At 35.1% G+C, this 17,491-nt stretch overlaps 1 protein-coding gene across 1 annotated transcript in view; it reads right to left on the bottom strand.

Annotated features, from left to right (window-relative positions):
• LOC127832253 (uncharacterized) overlaps positions 1-17,491 on the bottom strand; it is a 116,205-nt gene that overhangs the window by 28,036 nt on the left and 70,678 nt on the right. The window contains exons 26-30 of the mRNA XM_052357580.1: positions 11,311-11,531; positions 9,659-9,847; positions 7,007-7,351; positions 6,156-6,195; positions 1,035-1,268 (exon numbers count right to left, since the gene is read on the bottom strand). Coding sequence (XP_052213540.1) covers positions 1,035-1,268; positions 6,156-6,195; positions 7,007-7,351; positions 9,659-9,847; positions 11,311-11,531 — 1,029 coding nt within the window. The remainder of the gene's footprint in view (positions 1-1,034; positions 1,269-6,155; positions 6,196-7,006; positions 7,352-9,658; positions 9,848-11,310; positions 11,532-17,491) is intronic.

Genomic DNA, 17,491 nt, shown 5'->3' with positions numbered 1-17,491 from the left:
TGACCAAACTTTAACGAAGGGTAAAGTTTTAGGAAAGTAAAATACAATGATATTTGACCTTTGACCTTGAAGGATGACCTTGACCTTGACATTTCACCACTCAAAATGTGCAGCTCCATGAGATACATATGCATACCAAATATGAAGTTGCTATCTTCAATATTGCAAAAGTTATAAAACTTTAACCAAGGTTAAAGTTTTGGGACAGAATGACAGACAAACAGGCCAAAAACAATATACCCTCGATCATTCGATCTGGGGGCATGAAAACTGTTTTTAAGATTAAAATAAAATACAAAACACTGAATTAATACAAACAAAACTCATATTATTCCATCCCAGATACAACATTACAGTTATGTGCACAAGAAATGGTAAAAATATGTGCAAAACTAGTTTAATATACCGGCATGGGAGTATAATAATGCTTGTATTCATGGTTATGAAAATAAGCAATAGGATGCATTTGATATAAAAAGACCACTTAGCACACTATTGAACATAGGTCAGGTGGTTAGCCACTAAATGTGGTATCAAGTGACTAGAGGGAGACAACTTTAACAGAAGGAAAGATGTATAGGGCTATACCTATTAACACTGAAGAATTCAAATTTACAACAAAGAAAATGTCCATTACAAAAGTAAGGAGTTACAAGAACTGTTTTTATTATAACATTGAAGAATTCATATTTAAAACAAGGAATAAAATATGTACTGAAGGAAGGAATGATACAGCTGGACTAAGCAACATAAAATAATACCAGTTAATTCAAGAGGGACAACCAGCACAGTAGGAATTATTTTCGATAATAAGGAGAAGAATTGACCTTGTAGACTTCACAAATAGGTTGTTGGTATCAGAGGTTCATTATCTCCTGTGGGGAAAAGCAATAATTTAAAATGAATAAAGCACGATGGGTAATTCAGTGAAGTTAATCGAAGCTGTTACTTAGGATTAAAGCCACTTTGCACAAAGGTTAGGGTCAGAGAACATAAAAACAGCTACACAGTTAGAGCTACACATTTTCAATTACTTGATGATTTTGCGCTCGAAACACTTTCTCTCTCTGCCTGTGGAATGTACACATTAAGCTTTGGTCGATTCCGTCTTGTGACATTTATACCAAGGGTGTTATCATTTTTCTCAGTTTTTTCATTCTCGAAAACTTTGTCCGAGTCCAGTTTATAACCCAGCCTTTCGGTCCGCTGTATCTGGGTTTCTGGTGCGTTTGTATCCAGATCCGTCACTCCCTCCATGTTACCATCATCTGCATGGGGTTGTATTTGTACGACATTAGCGTGTCTTTCTTATTTGATGTAAATTTGATGTAAATTTTTTTTTAAATACAGCACTATTTTACAATACTCGTTTCAAATATGTCCTTGGAGAACACAATTTAAGATCTACTAGGTTTATAATAAAATGTAGGTTCATTTATTTTTTGCCTGTTTCATTTGAATGCTTACAGAAGAAACAGCTATAAAAGGAGATATAGAACAACCGACTTAACCATGGAAGTACAGAAAAGGGCAATAATCCTGATAAATTGCATGAAAGAGTTATGAAACTTAGTCAGTGACCTAACAAAATGACCCTGAATACATGTATGAATTTTGAATTCAATAACTTTAAAGGTTACAGTGATTTGGGGGAGTATCATAGCTCAGACTATTATGTGAATAACCCAGCTAACATTTTGTTTACAAAAACGTAAAATCAATTGAATTTTAAAATATAAACCTTTATGCCAATTATAACAAGATTTATAAGATTTAGTTGTTTGATTAACTAAAGTAATAACAATCATCAATGCAGTTTCAATCTGATTTTGATTGATCATAATGTTCACTATGCACATATATCCATGTCACATCAAACTCTCCTATCTACAACACTCAAATCTTCACTTAATTCCAAAACTCATATGAGAGATATTGGAAGCTAGACTTTGCATACATATTTAGCCTTTTATGAACATATTTGTCAACTAACGTGTCAAAATTAGTTCAACCAACTTATTATTACGCTCAGTTAAAGCAGCTTTTTCACTCCAAACAGACTGAGGGTAGCCCTGTTGGCTAGCTCAGTTGGTAAAGCGCTGGTGTACAAAATCAGAGGAAGGCAGGTTTGATTCCAAGCCTGGCAAAATATGATTCATGTGGGATTTGGTTATAAACTCCATTCTCCCCCCTCCTATCTTTGTAGTAAGAAGGGCAGTTGTCAATTACTGGCATTGGTATGTGCACTCAGTACTGGTAAACCAGCTAACACAGGAAAAGTGCCAGGTGATAAAGGCATGAAACATGACTGAAATAATGTTAACAAGAGATGTGTTTGTCAGAAACACAATGCCCCCTACTGCGCTGCCTTGAAATAAAATTTCTATTTATCATTTGGGAGGTATAGAAATCATCTCCCTTTAAAGGTTATAACTTCCCTTGAATTTTGTCAAATCCAACCAGGGGGGGGGGGGGGGAGGAGGTGGGGAGGGTCAGACATCACTGACAACCAAGGCCTGTGGTTTAAAAGAGATTATAGCCAGAGTTGATCATGTATCTATGGACATAAGTCTACAGGTATGTGAAATCAAAGAAATCATAATTATATCATTAAAAAAAAACTTTAAAAAATCAATCATTTGGGTTATTAATAATTAAAATAATAAATCTGTACAGTAACTGTGAAAAGAACTTCAATTCTTGGTAAGGAAATATATAATATGAGATTTATAATTATATAAATTACTTCCCTTGAAAATAATTGTCTGTAACAAATCCCTATTTTTAGTAGCAAATAATAAAAAGCCACTACCGTGACTGTACATTCACCACTCAAAATGTGCAGCTCCATGAGATACACATGCATGTCAAATATATAAAGTGGCTATGTTCAATATTGAATAATTTTCTCCCTTTTTAAAGCTTATAACTTCCCTTAAATCTGTATTTTTTACCGTAGACCGTAAAGGATGACCTTGACCTTGACCTTTTACCACAATGTGTTTGTCAGAAACACAATGCCGCCTACTGTGCCGCTTTGATTTATTTAACAAAAATATATACGTGGACAGGTCAGATAACTATGTCCGTTTAAAGCTTATTACTTCCCTTGACTTTGTTTTTTCGACCCTAGCCCTTGAAGGATGATGTAAACCTTGAAATTTTACCACTCAAAATGTGCAGCTCCATGAGATACACATGCATGCCAAATATCAAGGTGCTATAATCTTCAATATTAAAAAAGTTATGGCCAATGTTAAAGTTTTTTCGGACGGACGAACAGACTGACATACTGACTGACGGATAGTTCAACTGCTATATGCCACCCTACCGGGTGTATAAAAACTGAAACATGAATGAAATAATGTTAAAAAGGGGAGAAAACTATTCCAGAATACAAACAATCTAAACATCTAAAGTAATAACTATTTTTAGGTGCAGATTATGCGTGTCAAAGAAATTTTATCGATTAAGCCTGATGGTAAATATTTTAGTGCTATTTTTGCTTCCTTCATGATTAAAAATGTCACAGGGTGAGCAAAGTGTGCGGCCAGTATGGGACTTAAACCCAGAACAAGCCGCTTAAAGGGGGAGTGCTCTCGCGACCGAGCCTACCAGGACACCATAAAACTTCTCCCCTAACGTGACTTATTTCAGGCTGTGACATACAACCCCACTTGAATATGTATTCGTCCTCAAATACAGGGATATAATTAACCATCGACCTCCGTAGGAGTATACCCGGGTAACGTCATGGCTCCATGTTGGGCACCAAATGTCACAGGGTGAGAAAATTGTGGGGGCAGCCCAGGACTAGAACCCGGGACACTCGCTAACAGGGTGAGTGCTCTCCCGCAACAAAACTTCTCCCCTAACGTGACTAAGTTCAGACCGTGAAATAACTCCTCCATGCTTAAAACAATTCAATCAAACACATTCAATTATGTGGAATAAGTGACAAAGGGAACATGTCACACATTACCTAGTATTTTCCCAGATAAGTGACATAGGGTACATGTCACACATTACCTAATATTTTCCCAGATAAGTGACATAGGGTACATGTCACACATTACCTAGTATTTTTCCAGAAAAGTGACATAGAGTACATGTCACACATTACCTAGTATTTTCCCAGATAAGTGACATAGAGTACATGTCACACATTACCTAGTATTTACATGGAATAAGTGACATAGAGTACATGTCACACATTACCTAGTAGTTTTCCAGATAAGTGACATAGGGTACATGCCACACATTACCTAGTATTTTTCCAGATAAGTGACATAGGGTACATGTCACACATTACCTAGTATTTTTCCAGATAAGTGACATAGAGTACATGTCACACATTACCTAGTATTTTCCCAGATAAGTGACATAGAGTACATGTCACACATTACCTAGTATTTACATGGAAGAAGTGACATAGAGTACATGTCACACATTACCTAGTATTTTTCCAGATAAGTGACATAGGGTACATGCCACACATTACCTAGTATTTTCCCAGATAAGTGACATAGGGTACATGTCACACATTACCTAGTATTTTCCCAGATAAGTGACATAGGGTACATGTCACACATTACCTAGTATTTTTCCAGATAAGTGACATAGAGTACATGTCACACATTACCTAGTATTTTCCTAGATAAGTGACATAGAGTACATGTCACACATTACCTAGTATTTACATGGAAGAAGTGACATAGAGTACATGTCACACATTAACTCGTATTTTTCCAGATAAGTGACATAGGGTACATGCCACACATTACCTAGTATTTACATGGAAGAAGTGACATAGGATACATGTCACACATTACCTAGTATTTTCCCAGATAAGTGACATAGGGTACATGTCACACATTACCAAGTATTTTTCCAGATAAGTGACATAGGGTACATGCCACACATTACCTAGTATTTATATGGAAGAAGTGACATAGGGTACATGTCACACATTACCTAGTACTTTCCCAGATAAGTGACATAGGGTACATGTCACACATTACCAAGTATTTTTCCAGATAAGTGACATAGGGTACATGTCACACATTACCTAGTATTTTTCCAGATAAGTGACATAGGGTACATGCCACACATTACCTAGTATTTTTCCAGATAAGTGACATAGAGTACATGCCACACATTACCTAGTATTTTTCCAGATAAGTGACATAGAGTACATGTCACACATTACTTAGTATTTTTCCAGATAAGTGACATAGGGTACATGCCACACATTACCTAGTATTTACATGGAAGAAGTGTCATAGAGTACATGTCACACATTACCTAGTATTTTCCCAGATAAGTGACATAGGGTACATGCCACACATTACCTAGTATTTTCCCAGATAGGTGACATAGGGTACATGTCACACATTACCTAGTATTTTTCCAGATAAGTGACATAGAGTACATGTCACACATTACCTAGTATTTTCCCAGATAAGTGATATAGGGTACATTTCACACATTACCTAGTACTTTCCCAGATAAGTGACATAGAGTACATGTCACACATTACCTAGTATTCACATGGAAGAAGTGACATAGAGTACATGTCACACATTACCTAGTATTTACATGGAAGAAGTGACAAAGAGTACATGTCACACATTACCTAGTATTTTGCCAGATAAGTGACATAGAGTACATGTCACACATTACCTAGTATTTTTTCCAGATAAGTGACATAGGGTACATGTCATACATTACCAAGTATTTTTTCCAGATAAATGACATAGGGTACATGTCACACATTACCAAGTATTTTTCCAGATAAGTGACATAGGGTACATGTCACACATTACCAAGTATTTACATGGAAGAAGTGAGATAGGGTACATGTCACACATTACCTAGTATTTTTCCAGATAAGTGACATGGAGTACATGTCACACATTACCTAGTATTTTTCCAGATAAGTGACATGGAGTACATGTCACACATTACCTAGTATTTTTCCAGATAAGTGACATGGAGTACATGTCACACATTACCTAGTATTTTTCCAGATAAGTGACATGGAGTACATGTCACACATTACCTAGTATTTTTCCAGATAAGTGACATGGAGTACATGTCACACATTACCTAGTATTTTTCCAGATAAGTGACATGGAGTACATGTCACACATTACCTAGTATTTTTCCAGAGCTGTGATCTGTAATCTCAATGATCTGAAAAGAAACAAAAGCATGTCAAACAGAATGATATGTCAACTCATGACTTTTTTAATCAACATATTGTCAGTAAGTTATCACTAAAACTAATTTAACAGCAATTAAAATAACAAATACAGGTATCTTTGAAAAATATTTATATTTAATCAACAAAGTAAGTAAATAATTATTTATGCTTTCAAAAATCAAAAGCATGACACCAACAGTAATTTAAACTGGTTTAATTTAATTTAATTTGTAAAAACAATTTGATTTAATTATTCATGGTAACTTTTCTTGTGATGATCTCAATTGTTCCTAAGATTTGCGTAAACATAAATATGTTTCATTAAGTTGGGACAATTTCAAACATTAACTGAAGGTGCATATGACAACGCCACAACAAATAACATACTATAATAATCTAGCAAAATTACTATTGCAATAAATATCACACAACAACACAGCTTAACTAAAATATACTTATGTAACTACAGTGATGATTTATAAATTTCTTTCTCAGTAGTCATATTGCAAAGAAGATCATTTAACAACTGTAAAAAGGCAATTTATAATACCAATTGTTATTATGTTACCAAATGCCACTATGTATGAACTTGAGTTTTAATGACTTGTTATTAAAGGCAAAATAATGCAGCATTTAAATCCACATGTAAATGGAAGCTTGTGATAGTGTAATAGAAAATGCATTAACATAATTTTAAATACAGAAAAATCAAAGTAAATAGTATGTGCACTAAGACAATAGTTAACTACAGTGTAAATGTATTGCATTCTTACACATGTGACACATTTAGTGATGTGTTACCTTCCCACTGTCATCAACCCTCTGTTTCCTGTTAGTTATCTCCCCTTTTGAGCTCTCCAGTTTAGCAGAATCCTCCAGTTCAGCCGTTGGGGATGACCCCACCCCTGGAATGTGGGTCTCCATGGAATCACCATCCTGCTGTTTCTTCCTCTGTGTTCTGGGATCCAATTTGTCCGGCTTGTCTATTTGCCTTGCTCTGTTCTTGTCCTTCTGTGGTGGCAGAGTTAGTGTTGTTCCATGAATTGCAGCTTCTTTCGCCCATTGCTCCTCTTGCAATTGATCTGCATCTTGTTGGCCGTCCAATTTTACTTGGGTTAAATTAAAATTGTTTGGGTCTGTTCTATTCTGTGGGTGATAAGATGTACAAGATGCATTTTGGGTAAGAAAAGCATGCCTTCAGTTAAGTATACTAAGAACATAATTCTTAAGCATGTGGCAGTGGATATTTCTATTTGCAATATAGTGCATATTTCAAACAGCCAGCAGTACCTATGCAGCAGGAAAAACAAACCTACTGCCAAAGAAAACTGGCATCCTATAACACTATTTAGGTTAGCTACTTGAACATCTCAATCAAATGCTTCTGTTTTATTATGTTCAAGGATAAAAATCAAATCAAATTTGAAGATAATCAATAGATAGATAATCTTTATGTAGTTAATATAAAGCTTAAATAAACATTTATTGACAGAAATTACAATCATAAACAAATCATCAGTTGTTTGACAAAAACTCACATTTAATACCAATACAGTTCTAATTTCTAATTTCTTTCTTTTGAGATTGCATGAACATATTTAGAATTGAGTGCACAATTTTGCATTTGACAGAGAAATATTATGCCATACCAAATTTTTCACTATTAAGGCCAAAGTCTCTCAGAGTGTACCGTAATTACTCTATGTTTTCGGACACTCTAAGTTTTCGGACACCCCTTTTTCTTAGCAAAAATAATTATTTTTCGTGACTCTTAATTTTCGGACACACGAGTTTTCGTCCATAATTAATATCTCTAAGTTTTCGTACAGTATATTTTACTGCGCTATTTTACCAAATTTCGGTCCTGTTTTCGATATCTAATGACACTTCGATCATGGGGTTTTACAACCGGATTAACATCATAAAATGTGGCAGGTGCATGCCTGAGGGCAACGGACCATTACATTTGCATTATTGGGTAAATAACCTTGTAAACCGGTATTAAACATTGGTTTCGCCCGATAGCATAAGCGTTATGACAATTATCAGGGGTAGTGCCAATTAACAAGTTCAATTATCTACCGCAATGGTATTGCCGATTCTCAGTAAAATAGCTGTTACAAATAATAAACGCTTCAAAGTGTGATGAACCGTATTGCAAGTTTTACGACCAATAGAAGGTGTAAGACAACAACTATCGGAAACGAACAAACAAAGAATTCATAGTTTGCTTTTTTATTGCGTTAATTTCAGGTTCATACTAGCGAGTATCGGTACATCACATGCTCTTCTTTGAACTCGTTTGCCAAAGTACAACCTTGTAGTAACTTTCTGTCAAATAAATTAAGCATTTAAAATTATTTAAAATGCAATGCAAACATAAATGTAATTTATTCTATATGGTAGTTTACAAGCGCGTGCTATGACCGGTAGTCGTTGATACAATGGACGCTATTTTCGGACACTTCAATTTTCGACTCTAAGTTTTCGGACACCTGTATTTTGAGAATATTTTTTGTATCAAAGTTTTCGGACACGAATAAAAATAATTATTTTTAAGTGTCCGAAAACATTGAGTAATTACGGTATATTTATCAAACAAAATACACAACTAGCTCATTCTACTAAAAAATGTGGAGCTCTACTCACATCTCAACGCACATGTTGAGGGCTGCATGTCACACTTTTGTATCAAATACAGAAGTCTTGCTCTGTGAAAAGGGGTTTTAATGCATGTGTGTAAAGTGTCATACCAGATTAGCCAATGCAATCAGCGCAGGCTAAGCAGGGACATAACTTTCTGCCTTAACAGGATTTTTGTCGAGAAGAATTTTCCTTTAACCCTTTACCCCTTAGATACCTATTTTGACACATTTGTAGTCCTTTAGAAAGATTCACTCCATTAAATACCTTTCTTACTATATTCAAGTTTTCAAGGCTTCATTTTCAACGCTTAATTACTGATGAGCAGCAAACAGCATAAAACCTGAACAGACTGTGAGCTACTTGCAGGCCTTTCTGGTTTTATGCTGGTTGCAAAAGCCATTTTTACTAAATTGCTTCTTATGGGGGAAAAGGTTACAAGAAAAATACAATAAAAAGGAGAGTGTTGTCTGTATTTAGCCTGTGAATGTTAAAAAGGCTAATGCGGGAAGACACTTGACTTACATGCATTTAACCCTTTGCATGCTGGGAAATTTGTCGTCTGCTAAAATGTCGTCTGCTGAATTTCTAAAATTAGCATTTTCTTCGACTTTTTTCAAAGAATACTATCAGAATAGCAAACAGTTTGGATCCTGATGAGACGCCACGTTCTGTGGCGTCTCATCTGGATCCAAACTGTTTGCAAAGGCCTTTAAAATTCGGTTCCCGCACTGAAAGGGTTAACCACGGTTTCTATTGAGCAGCTACAATAGTTTCACATTAAGCCCTTGATGCATGAGAAACACTCACAATCTCAGGGCGGTGTAGCAAGGTGAGCTCAAAGTTCTTCTGCTGGTCGCCGAGCGACCGTTTCCGAGACAACATGCTGGGCGGGTTGGGTGGCAAGGCAGCCAGCTTACTCATGTCCACCTGGCGGTCTCGCAGGGCAATCTCCGGCTTCTGCTTCTTCTTGATCTCCTTCTTGGAGCGCTTGTCGTCCTGAGAAATACGGAACAATGAAATGTTTGTTATATTGTTTGTTCTTATTGTTTTTTCAATAGTATATTAGTATGTTGATGGTGGTAAGCTAATCTACTGAAAATAAGTTCACATAATACTTATGCCAATTACAGACATCTTCCCTACTTGAATCAGAGCTAGAGGGACAATGGCTATAGAAATAGATTTATAATCAATCCACACATACAATTAATCAATTATCAATTTATCTAACCTGCAAACTGGTGTATCACATATTATTAAGTTATTTCAAACACATTAGCAGATGGAAAAGGTTGTTATGGGTTAGTGAGTTTTATGTTGAGGAGCAAGTCTGGCATTTTCTTGCTTAATATGGGATTTTATATGGAAGATTACTGTTGCACTTAATTACAGGGCCAAAAAGGCAATAAGGGCTTATTCAAAACACACAAAACTTAACAATAACTAGCAAATTCGTTGAATTGATATCCCCCGCCATTATACTTCTGGACAAAAGATATGGCTCTGGACACACAAAAAAAGCATTTTTTCAAAATACAAAGGGCCATAACTCCGTTATTATTCGATGGTGTACAATGCCATTTGGCGTGCATCATCCTCTTATCCATATATATATACTCATACAAAGTTTCAATGAAATCTGCCAAAGCACTTCCAAGATATGGCTCCGGACACAAAAGTGCCGAACGGACGGAATGACTGACAGACGGAAGGACGGACAACGCCAAAACAATATCCCTCCGCCTATGGCGGGGGATAACAACAGGGCTGGCTAATAAAGTTTGTCTTGATATTATTATAGCTAGAAAGAGCAGTAGTTGAGCCCAGACTGGTAAGTCAAAATCTCTTTAGCTTGATTCACCCTTGGAGAATTTAAAAACACAAAATTTTAGGGCTATAATTAGATTCTATAGTGGAAAATGACACACTGAGCCATAATTCCATCAAAACTTGTTGCAGCAATAAATAACTTGATTACCATCATCTGCATTATATGTTCATTACAGTGTGAAAATTTTAGCGACATCCAATCAGGAGAAAAGAGGAGTTGAAAGCACTAGCATCAGGACATACAGATGTACGTACAGATGTATGGACATAAGGGCAAAGCTAAATAACTTTCCCTTAGTAGAGGCATAACAAATGTGCTTATCTTTTTTTATTTTTTAACAAATCTGAACACAAGAAGTATAGCAAGATGGCCCATCATAATAAAGCTAGACAAATTGACCTGACACGTGTCAACATTGTAAGCTTTAATACTAGTAATACAATTGGATTTTGTCCTACACTTAAATTATTTTTGTATGCTTGGTAAGGACATAAAATGAGGCCATACTAGCATACTCAGTGAGGTATGATCAGTTTAAATTGATTCCAGTTAAGAAGCTAGTGTATCATTTTAACCTGTGTCATGTTAATATTGGCAAGCAATACTATTGAATAACATTAAACCATACATGTCCGTGTTCATGTTCATGATCGTGCTCATCATGTGCGTGGTCCATCGACGAGCGCCTTGTGAGAGACGGGGCCCGACCTGACGTGATGCGACGCTTCTTCATCAGACCCCTGATGTCCACCTTGGCCCCTTTCAGCCTCTGGGCAGCCCCTTCTTTCCCTTCTTCCTCGGTATACCCTGCCAATTGCTTCTCAAGAGCGGACCCTTCTTTAGCGGCCACTATAGTTTATGGGACAGAAAAAGAGAATATCTTGTTTGTTTTCTGGGTGAATTTAGTACTGTCCTACCTGGAAAGGGAGACAAGTAACATTTTCATAACGTTTAGGCAAAGAAACATATTTATATTGTCTCCCTTTCCAGCAAGGATGTTGGCATCATCAAACCTTAAACTAATTCTTTCTATACATTGTACTATTGAGTGCTTTTTACATTTAAACAAGTTTTTCTACACAGTTTGTGAAATAAGGATTTACATAATATTTTTCTATATTTTACTTCTTAAAGCAGGTATATATGATTTTGTCAAATATTTATGAATTTATATAAACTGTGTAAAAAACTTATTATATATATATTTCAATATAAATTAAAATAAAAGTTAAAAAGAACATGTGTCGTAAAATGGGAAATAAGCCAGATATTTAATTCTGAAATTGAAAACGGCTGTACAGCCGAATTCGCCAGCATGTATGCCATACATGTAGGATGTGCATCTAAACTTACGAGGGTTGTTCCAGAAGTTCGTGGATTTTCGCTATAACTTTCATTTGGTAACATAAATGGACAAACAAATAGCATGTTAAGAATATTTCGTCCTTTCCAAATCTACTCTCCATATATCATGAAAATACAAAAAACAATAAATATATATCAGAGATTTAAACATGTGCACAATGCGCACACCGACGCACGTGTAACGTTTCTGTTCAACGTCAATGAAGTTATGAAGTTAACAACTGTCAAATCTTTTCCACATAATCACCTCCAACGCGAATGCACTTTATGTGTCTGGAAATCCACTTGTCAAAAGTGTCTGTATACCAGTCAGCGTCAAAAGACGACACGATATGCTTTGCTGCAACTGTAAGTTCCTGTTTACTTGCAAAGCGAATACTGCGCAACTGTGATTTAACTTCCAGGAAGACGGGGAAGTCCATAGGGGCCAAATCCGGGCTGTAAGGAGGACTTAGGCGCTGTAACGTGAAATTTGCCTTAAATTCTGTTTATCAACGACATTTAAACCAAATTTAAATTCGCGTAACGCTCATACTTATAATAAAATACACGCATGCGCCGCATGTTGTTACTGAGGTCTCTATGGCAACGCGTTTCAAACGCGCTTTATGAAATTCATGCATTTTTAGCTTATATATTAAGTCCGTGATAATTGGTTTGTATAATATGTAAATTTCATTGACTTTTACCAGCAAACTAATAAGTTATAGCGAAAATCCACGAACTTCTGGAACACCCCTCGTAGTTTAACGGTTTATAATACAAAGACGAATGCTTCGGTTATTGTAGGAAAATATGTACGTCACTATCGGCTCGGGGCACTAATTGGTCTTTGCTGCATTTTATGAAATTCAGCTTTAATGTATAATTTTTCTTGCCTATTTTGTGTTATTGTAACATATTTTATCAATATATTACAATTAAACACATATGAAAAATCGTATATACCCGCTTTAAACAAAAGTTATTTTTATTCCATGTTTTAACTGAGTTCAAATTCAATAAAAATTTAATGCTCTTTGTCTTCTGATTTAAAGCTATAAAATCAAAACAAACAAACTTAATTAAACAAATATGCTACAAGTTTTCTATTTTATACATTAACCCTTTACCACTCAGAAACGCATGTTGACGCATTTGAAGTCCCTTAGAAAATAACATTTAATTTAAGTCCTTTCTTAATATATTCAAGTTTTAAAGGCTTCATTTCCAAACCTTAGATATTGATGAGCAGCAAACAGCATAAAACCTGAACAGACTGCGAGTTACTCGCAGGCTGTTCTGGTTTTATGCTGTTTGCACATAGCCATTTTCACTTTGCTTCTGAGTGGGAAAGGGTTAACAATCATTTGAAATTATTTATGCCATTTCCTCATTATAAAATGCCATCAATGTGAAATACTCAAAACGTAATTGAAGATAATTTCATTTTATATACATGAACTGTCATTGTTGATATATGCATAAGACACAAATGACATTACTATTTCATTATAATGCATAATAATGTTAAAGAAACAGTGATTTTAACAAAGTGTGACTCTAACGAAAACAACAGTTACTCTCTGGAAATCTGTTTAGAATACACTTTGAAATCAGATACAAAAGGAAAGATTCTATAAGAAGACTGAATGACATAAAGAAAAACAACTAATACATTGAATTGAGTGGCACACAAATTCTACTTTCAACATTTTATAATACACGAATATTTAAGAAAGAAATAAAATACTTTCTAACAAAAATATTCAAAAGGTTTTGTAACATCACTCTTGGGGTAAAATATCACCTGCGCCTTAAATCAGTTAATCCATTATAGAATGATAATAAGTTTTCTTCTGTAAAGTTTTTCCTGTTTGCACAAAAATAAAAGCTTGAAATGTGCATAAATCTGTCAAGTTTGCACAAAGCTGTTTTGATATCAGAGCATTCATGAATAAGTCTCTAAATTGTTTAATAAACATGTGCATGCATATTTAAGAACATGTTCTTTTGTTAATATCTTGATAGGATTTGCAAAAATTACCCCTATAATGAGGTTTGAATTTGGTTTGAACCTAGTTAGTACAGCTTAAGTGCACCGATCAATGAGGCACTTTCAAGTCCGTTTTCTGTCAACTATCGATCATTTGATATCCGAAAAGGATCTTGTACTAAAAAAACAACATTATTGTGGAGAAATAGAAATCATCAGTGCACTTAAATGGTGTTATTCACACATACTGTATGTGATTGTGCATATAAATATAGTATTTATCAATTTAATTGTATCAGTTATGTAATCAGGATTAAGAAGATCAATATTCAAATTATATGTACAATAAACTGAGCCATGATTTGATAAAAAAAATGAAATTAAAATATTTCACTATGCTTTGCTCTGGTTCTGAGGTCTTTTCTGAATTGTTTTTGAGTATTATGCAACAGTATTATCAATCTTTATCTAAAATATAGATAATGTTCAGTAAAAAAAATAGATTAAACCTATTTACAACATTGTAGCCTGAGCAAAGGCAGCACAAATATTGTTAGAATAAGTGATATTTAATTTATGAGATTTAAAAAAACACAATCCAACAAAGTTACAAAGGTAACAATGTATAATAACCATTCAACCACACTATTGCAAAGTTTCAAGCATGTCAGAGAAAGGAGAACAGGGGAACACAATAATTATGAACACTAACAACAACAACAACTTCAGGAGGTGGAACAAATTACCGCATTGCTGCCAGTGATAGCTAGGAAATAGTAAATGGTTTAGTTATTAAATTGAAGATATATAAATAATAAGAACAAACTAATGTGTGATTGTAGCGCACACATATTTTATGATCTATTGTAAATCATGTATTCATAGTTGAAATAAATATTAAAAACAGAGAATTATTGTCACACAAACACATAACTTTTTAATGAAGTTGTAGGTATGAAAAGATGTAATAGATATCAAGGTCTTCCAAAGATGACTATGGTTTACAGAAAAATAAATATGTGCTTATATACACAGTATAAAGGAAGTTAAGTTAACTCAGGTGATTTTTGTGTTAGAATTATAACTATAACATAACAAGTAATATGATGTTTACCAGTACTAGTTGAGAAAGAAAGAATTTATAAATGATACTAAGTCAGACATATTATAAGAATAAGAAAAAACTTCATATAATATGGTTAACAAACCGTGTGCACATCTTTGCAAAAATCTGAAACATTTATCAAATAATGGAAAAAGCACATCTTGAGCAATTGGAGGCTAATTAAAGGTATGACACTTGGTTACTCACCTGAGCGAAATGAATGATTGAATCAGTAAAGGCCATTTGGGGAAAGTGCACAGTCTTATTTTGTTCATGTTTTTAAACAATACAAATCATTTGCAGTTTCATCCATGGAATATTTAACATAAATAACGTCCACATGTTGCAATAAAGAAATATAATTTAAGGTAAACTAGAGCTTTGTCACAGATGTGACGAATACCCCCACATGACGAGCGGATGAAAAGTACTTGAAATAAGGGACACCATGCTGAATGTGTAAAATGCACTAAGTGACCCTGTGACCTAGTTTTTGGCCCGGCATGGCCCATGTTCAAACATGGCCTAGAGATCATCTAGATAAAACTTCTGACCAAGTTTGGTGAAGAGCCGGATGATAAGTACTTGAAAAAGAAAGCAGACACCATACTGAATGTGTAAAACGCATTAAAAGGACTGTCCAACAGTCAAAAGCGTCGTTCGACGCAAATCGATATTTTGGCTAACTACGAAAATTGCTTATATAGCTAAAAAATACCTTTGCACTTGACATGAGCGTGGATGGTCAAGTGGTAAAGTCGGGAGACATTTTTCTCCAAAACTCCATGACTCTAGGGGTCAGTGGTTTGATCCCTGTGAAGGTTAACGCTTTTTCTTCTTTTTTTAAAATTGTATTCTTATTTTTTACTGGAGATTTTTAGTTCAAATGTTAAAATTTATCAATATAAAGCATTTAAAGCAGTTAATGACAAGCTTTAAGACATGCCAAAATCGGTTGAACAGTCCCTTTAAGTGACCCCGTGACCTAGTTTTTGGCGTGGCATGGCCCATGTTCAAACATAGCCTACAGATCATCTATATAAAACTTCTGACCAAGTTTGGTGAAGATAGGAAGTAAACTACTTCAATTAGAGAGCAGACACCATGCTCAATGTTTAAAACGAACTAAGTGAGCCCATGACCTAGTTTTTGACCCAGCAAGGCCCATGTTTGAACTTCGCCTTAAAATCATCTAAATAAAACTTCTGACCTAGTTTGGTGAAGATCGGATGTAAACTACTTGAATTAGCGGACACCATGCTGAATGTTAAAAAACACACTAGGTGACCCCTTGGCCTAGTTTTTGGCCCGGCATGGCCCATGTTCAAACTTCGCCTAGAGATCATCTAGATAAAACTTCTCACAAAGTTTGGTGAAGATTGGATAAAAACTACTTGAATAAGAGAGCCGACAACATGCTGAATGTTTAAAACGCACTAAGTGACCCCGTGACCTAGTTTTTGACCCGGCATGACCCATATTCAAAATTGACCTAGCTAGACATCATCTTGATACAACTTCTGACCAAGTTTGGTGAAGATCATGAAAACAACTTGAATTAGAGAGCGGACACTTAATACGGACTAACCTACCAACTGACAGACAGACAGACAAGTTCACTCCTATATAGCCCCTTAAACTTCGTTTGTGGGGGTATAACTATCTCCATAAAGACTTTTCCTTTGATTGCCGAGGCAAACAAAGATTATAACAAAATCCCATTTAAGGGGCCTTGTTGCAGATTTCGGCATGTTTTTAAGTTTGTCATTAAATGCTTTATATTGACAAATGTAAACATTGGATCTATAAAGCTCCAGTTTAAAACAAGAATACAATTAAAGAAAGTAAAAAAGTAACCACTGACCCCTGGAGTAAAAGTCAAACGCTTTGACCACTTGGCCATCTGTGCTCATACCATGAGTGATGTATTTTATAATTTATATAAGCAATCCTCGTAGTGTCACAAAATTTAACGACAACAACAGAACTGTCCAATAGTTTCCTGTTGCAACTTATTATAATTTTCAGGTTTTTAATCATCAAAAGGTGCCTATAACGGATATTTTAGAGCATGGTAAATATTCAGTATTACTGTTTCATCACAAATATCATAACTACAGCAAAAATTTGTGAATCTAAAACAATTATCTTTTGTCAATTTACCGAAATGCCAAAAGGCCCATTTAATGCGTCCATCTAGCAAAGTCTGAAAAGATTCTCTATGAGGTTTTAGAAAATGCTATAAGCATCTTGTGGGCACAAGGCACCACAACAAGACGAAGACTCACAAATACACAGGTCAACCTTGAGCACTTTGTGCACAAGTGAGCTAAACACATATTCTGCATAATGTATACATTATTT

Source organism: Dreissena polymorpha, chromosome 5 (genome assembly GCF_020536995.1).
Source record: "Dreissena polymorpha isolate Duluth1 chromosome 5, UMN_Dpol_1.0, whole genome shotgun sequence".
NCBI classification, from domain to species: Eukaryota; Metazoa; Mollusca; class Bivalvia; order Myida; family Dreissenidae; genus Dreissena; species Dreissena polymorpha.
The sequence above is the reverse complement of the archived record's forward strand: the minus strand, read 5'-3'. Positions and strand labels throughout refer to the sequence as shown.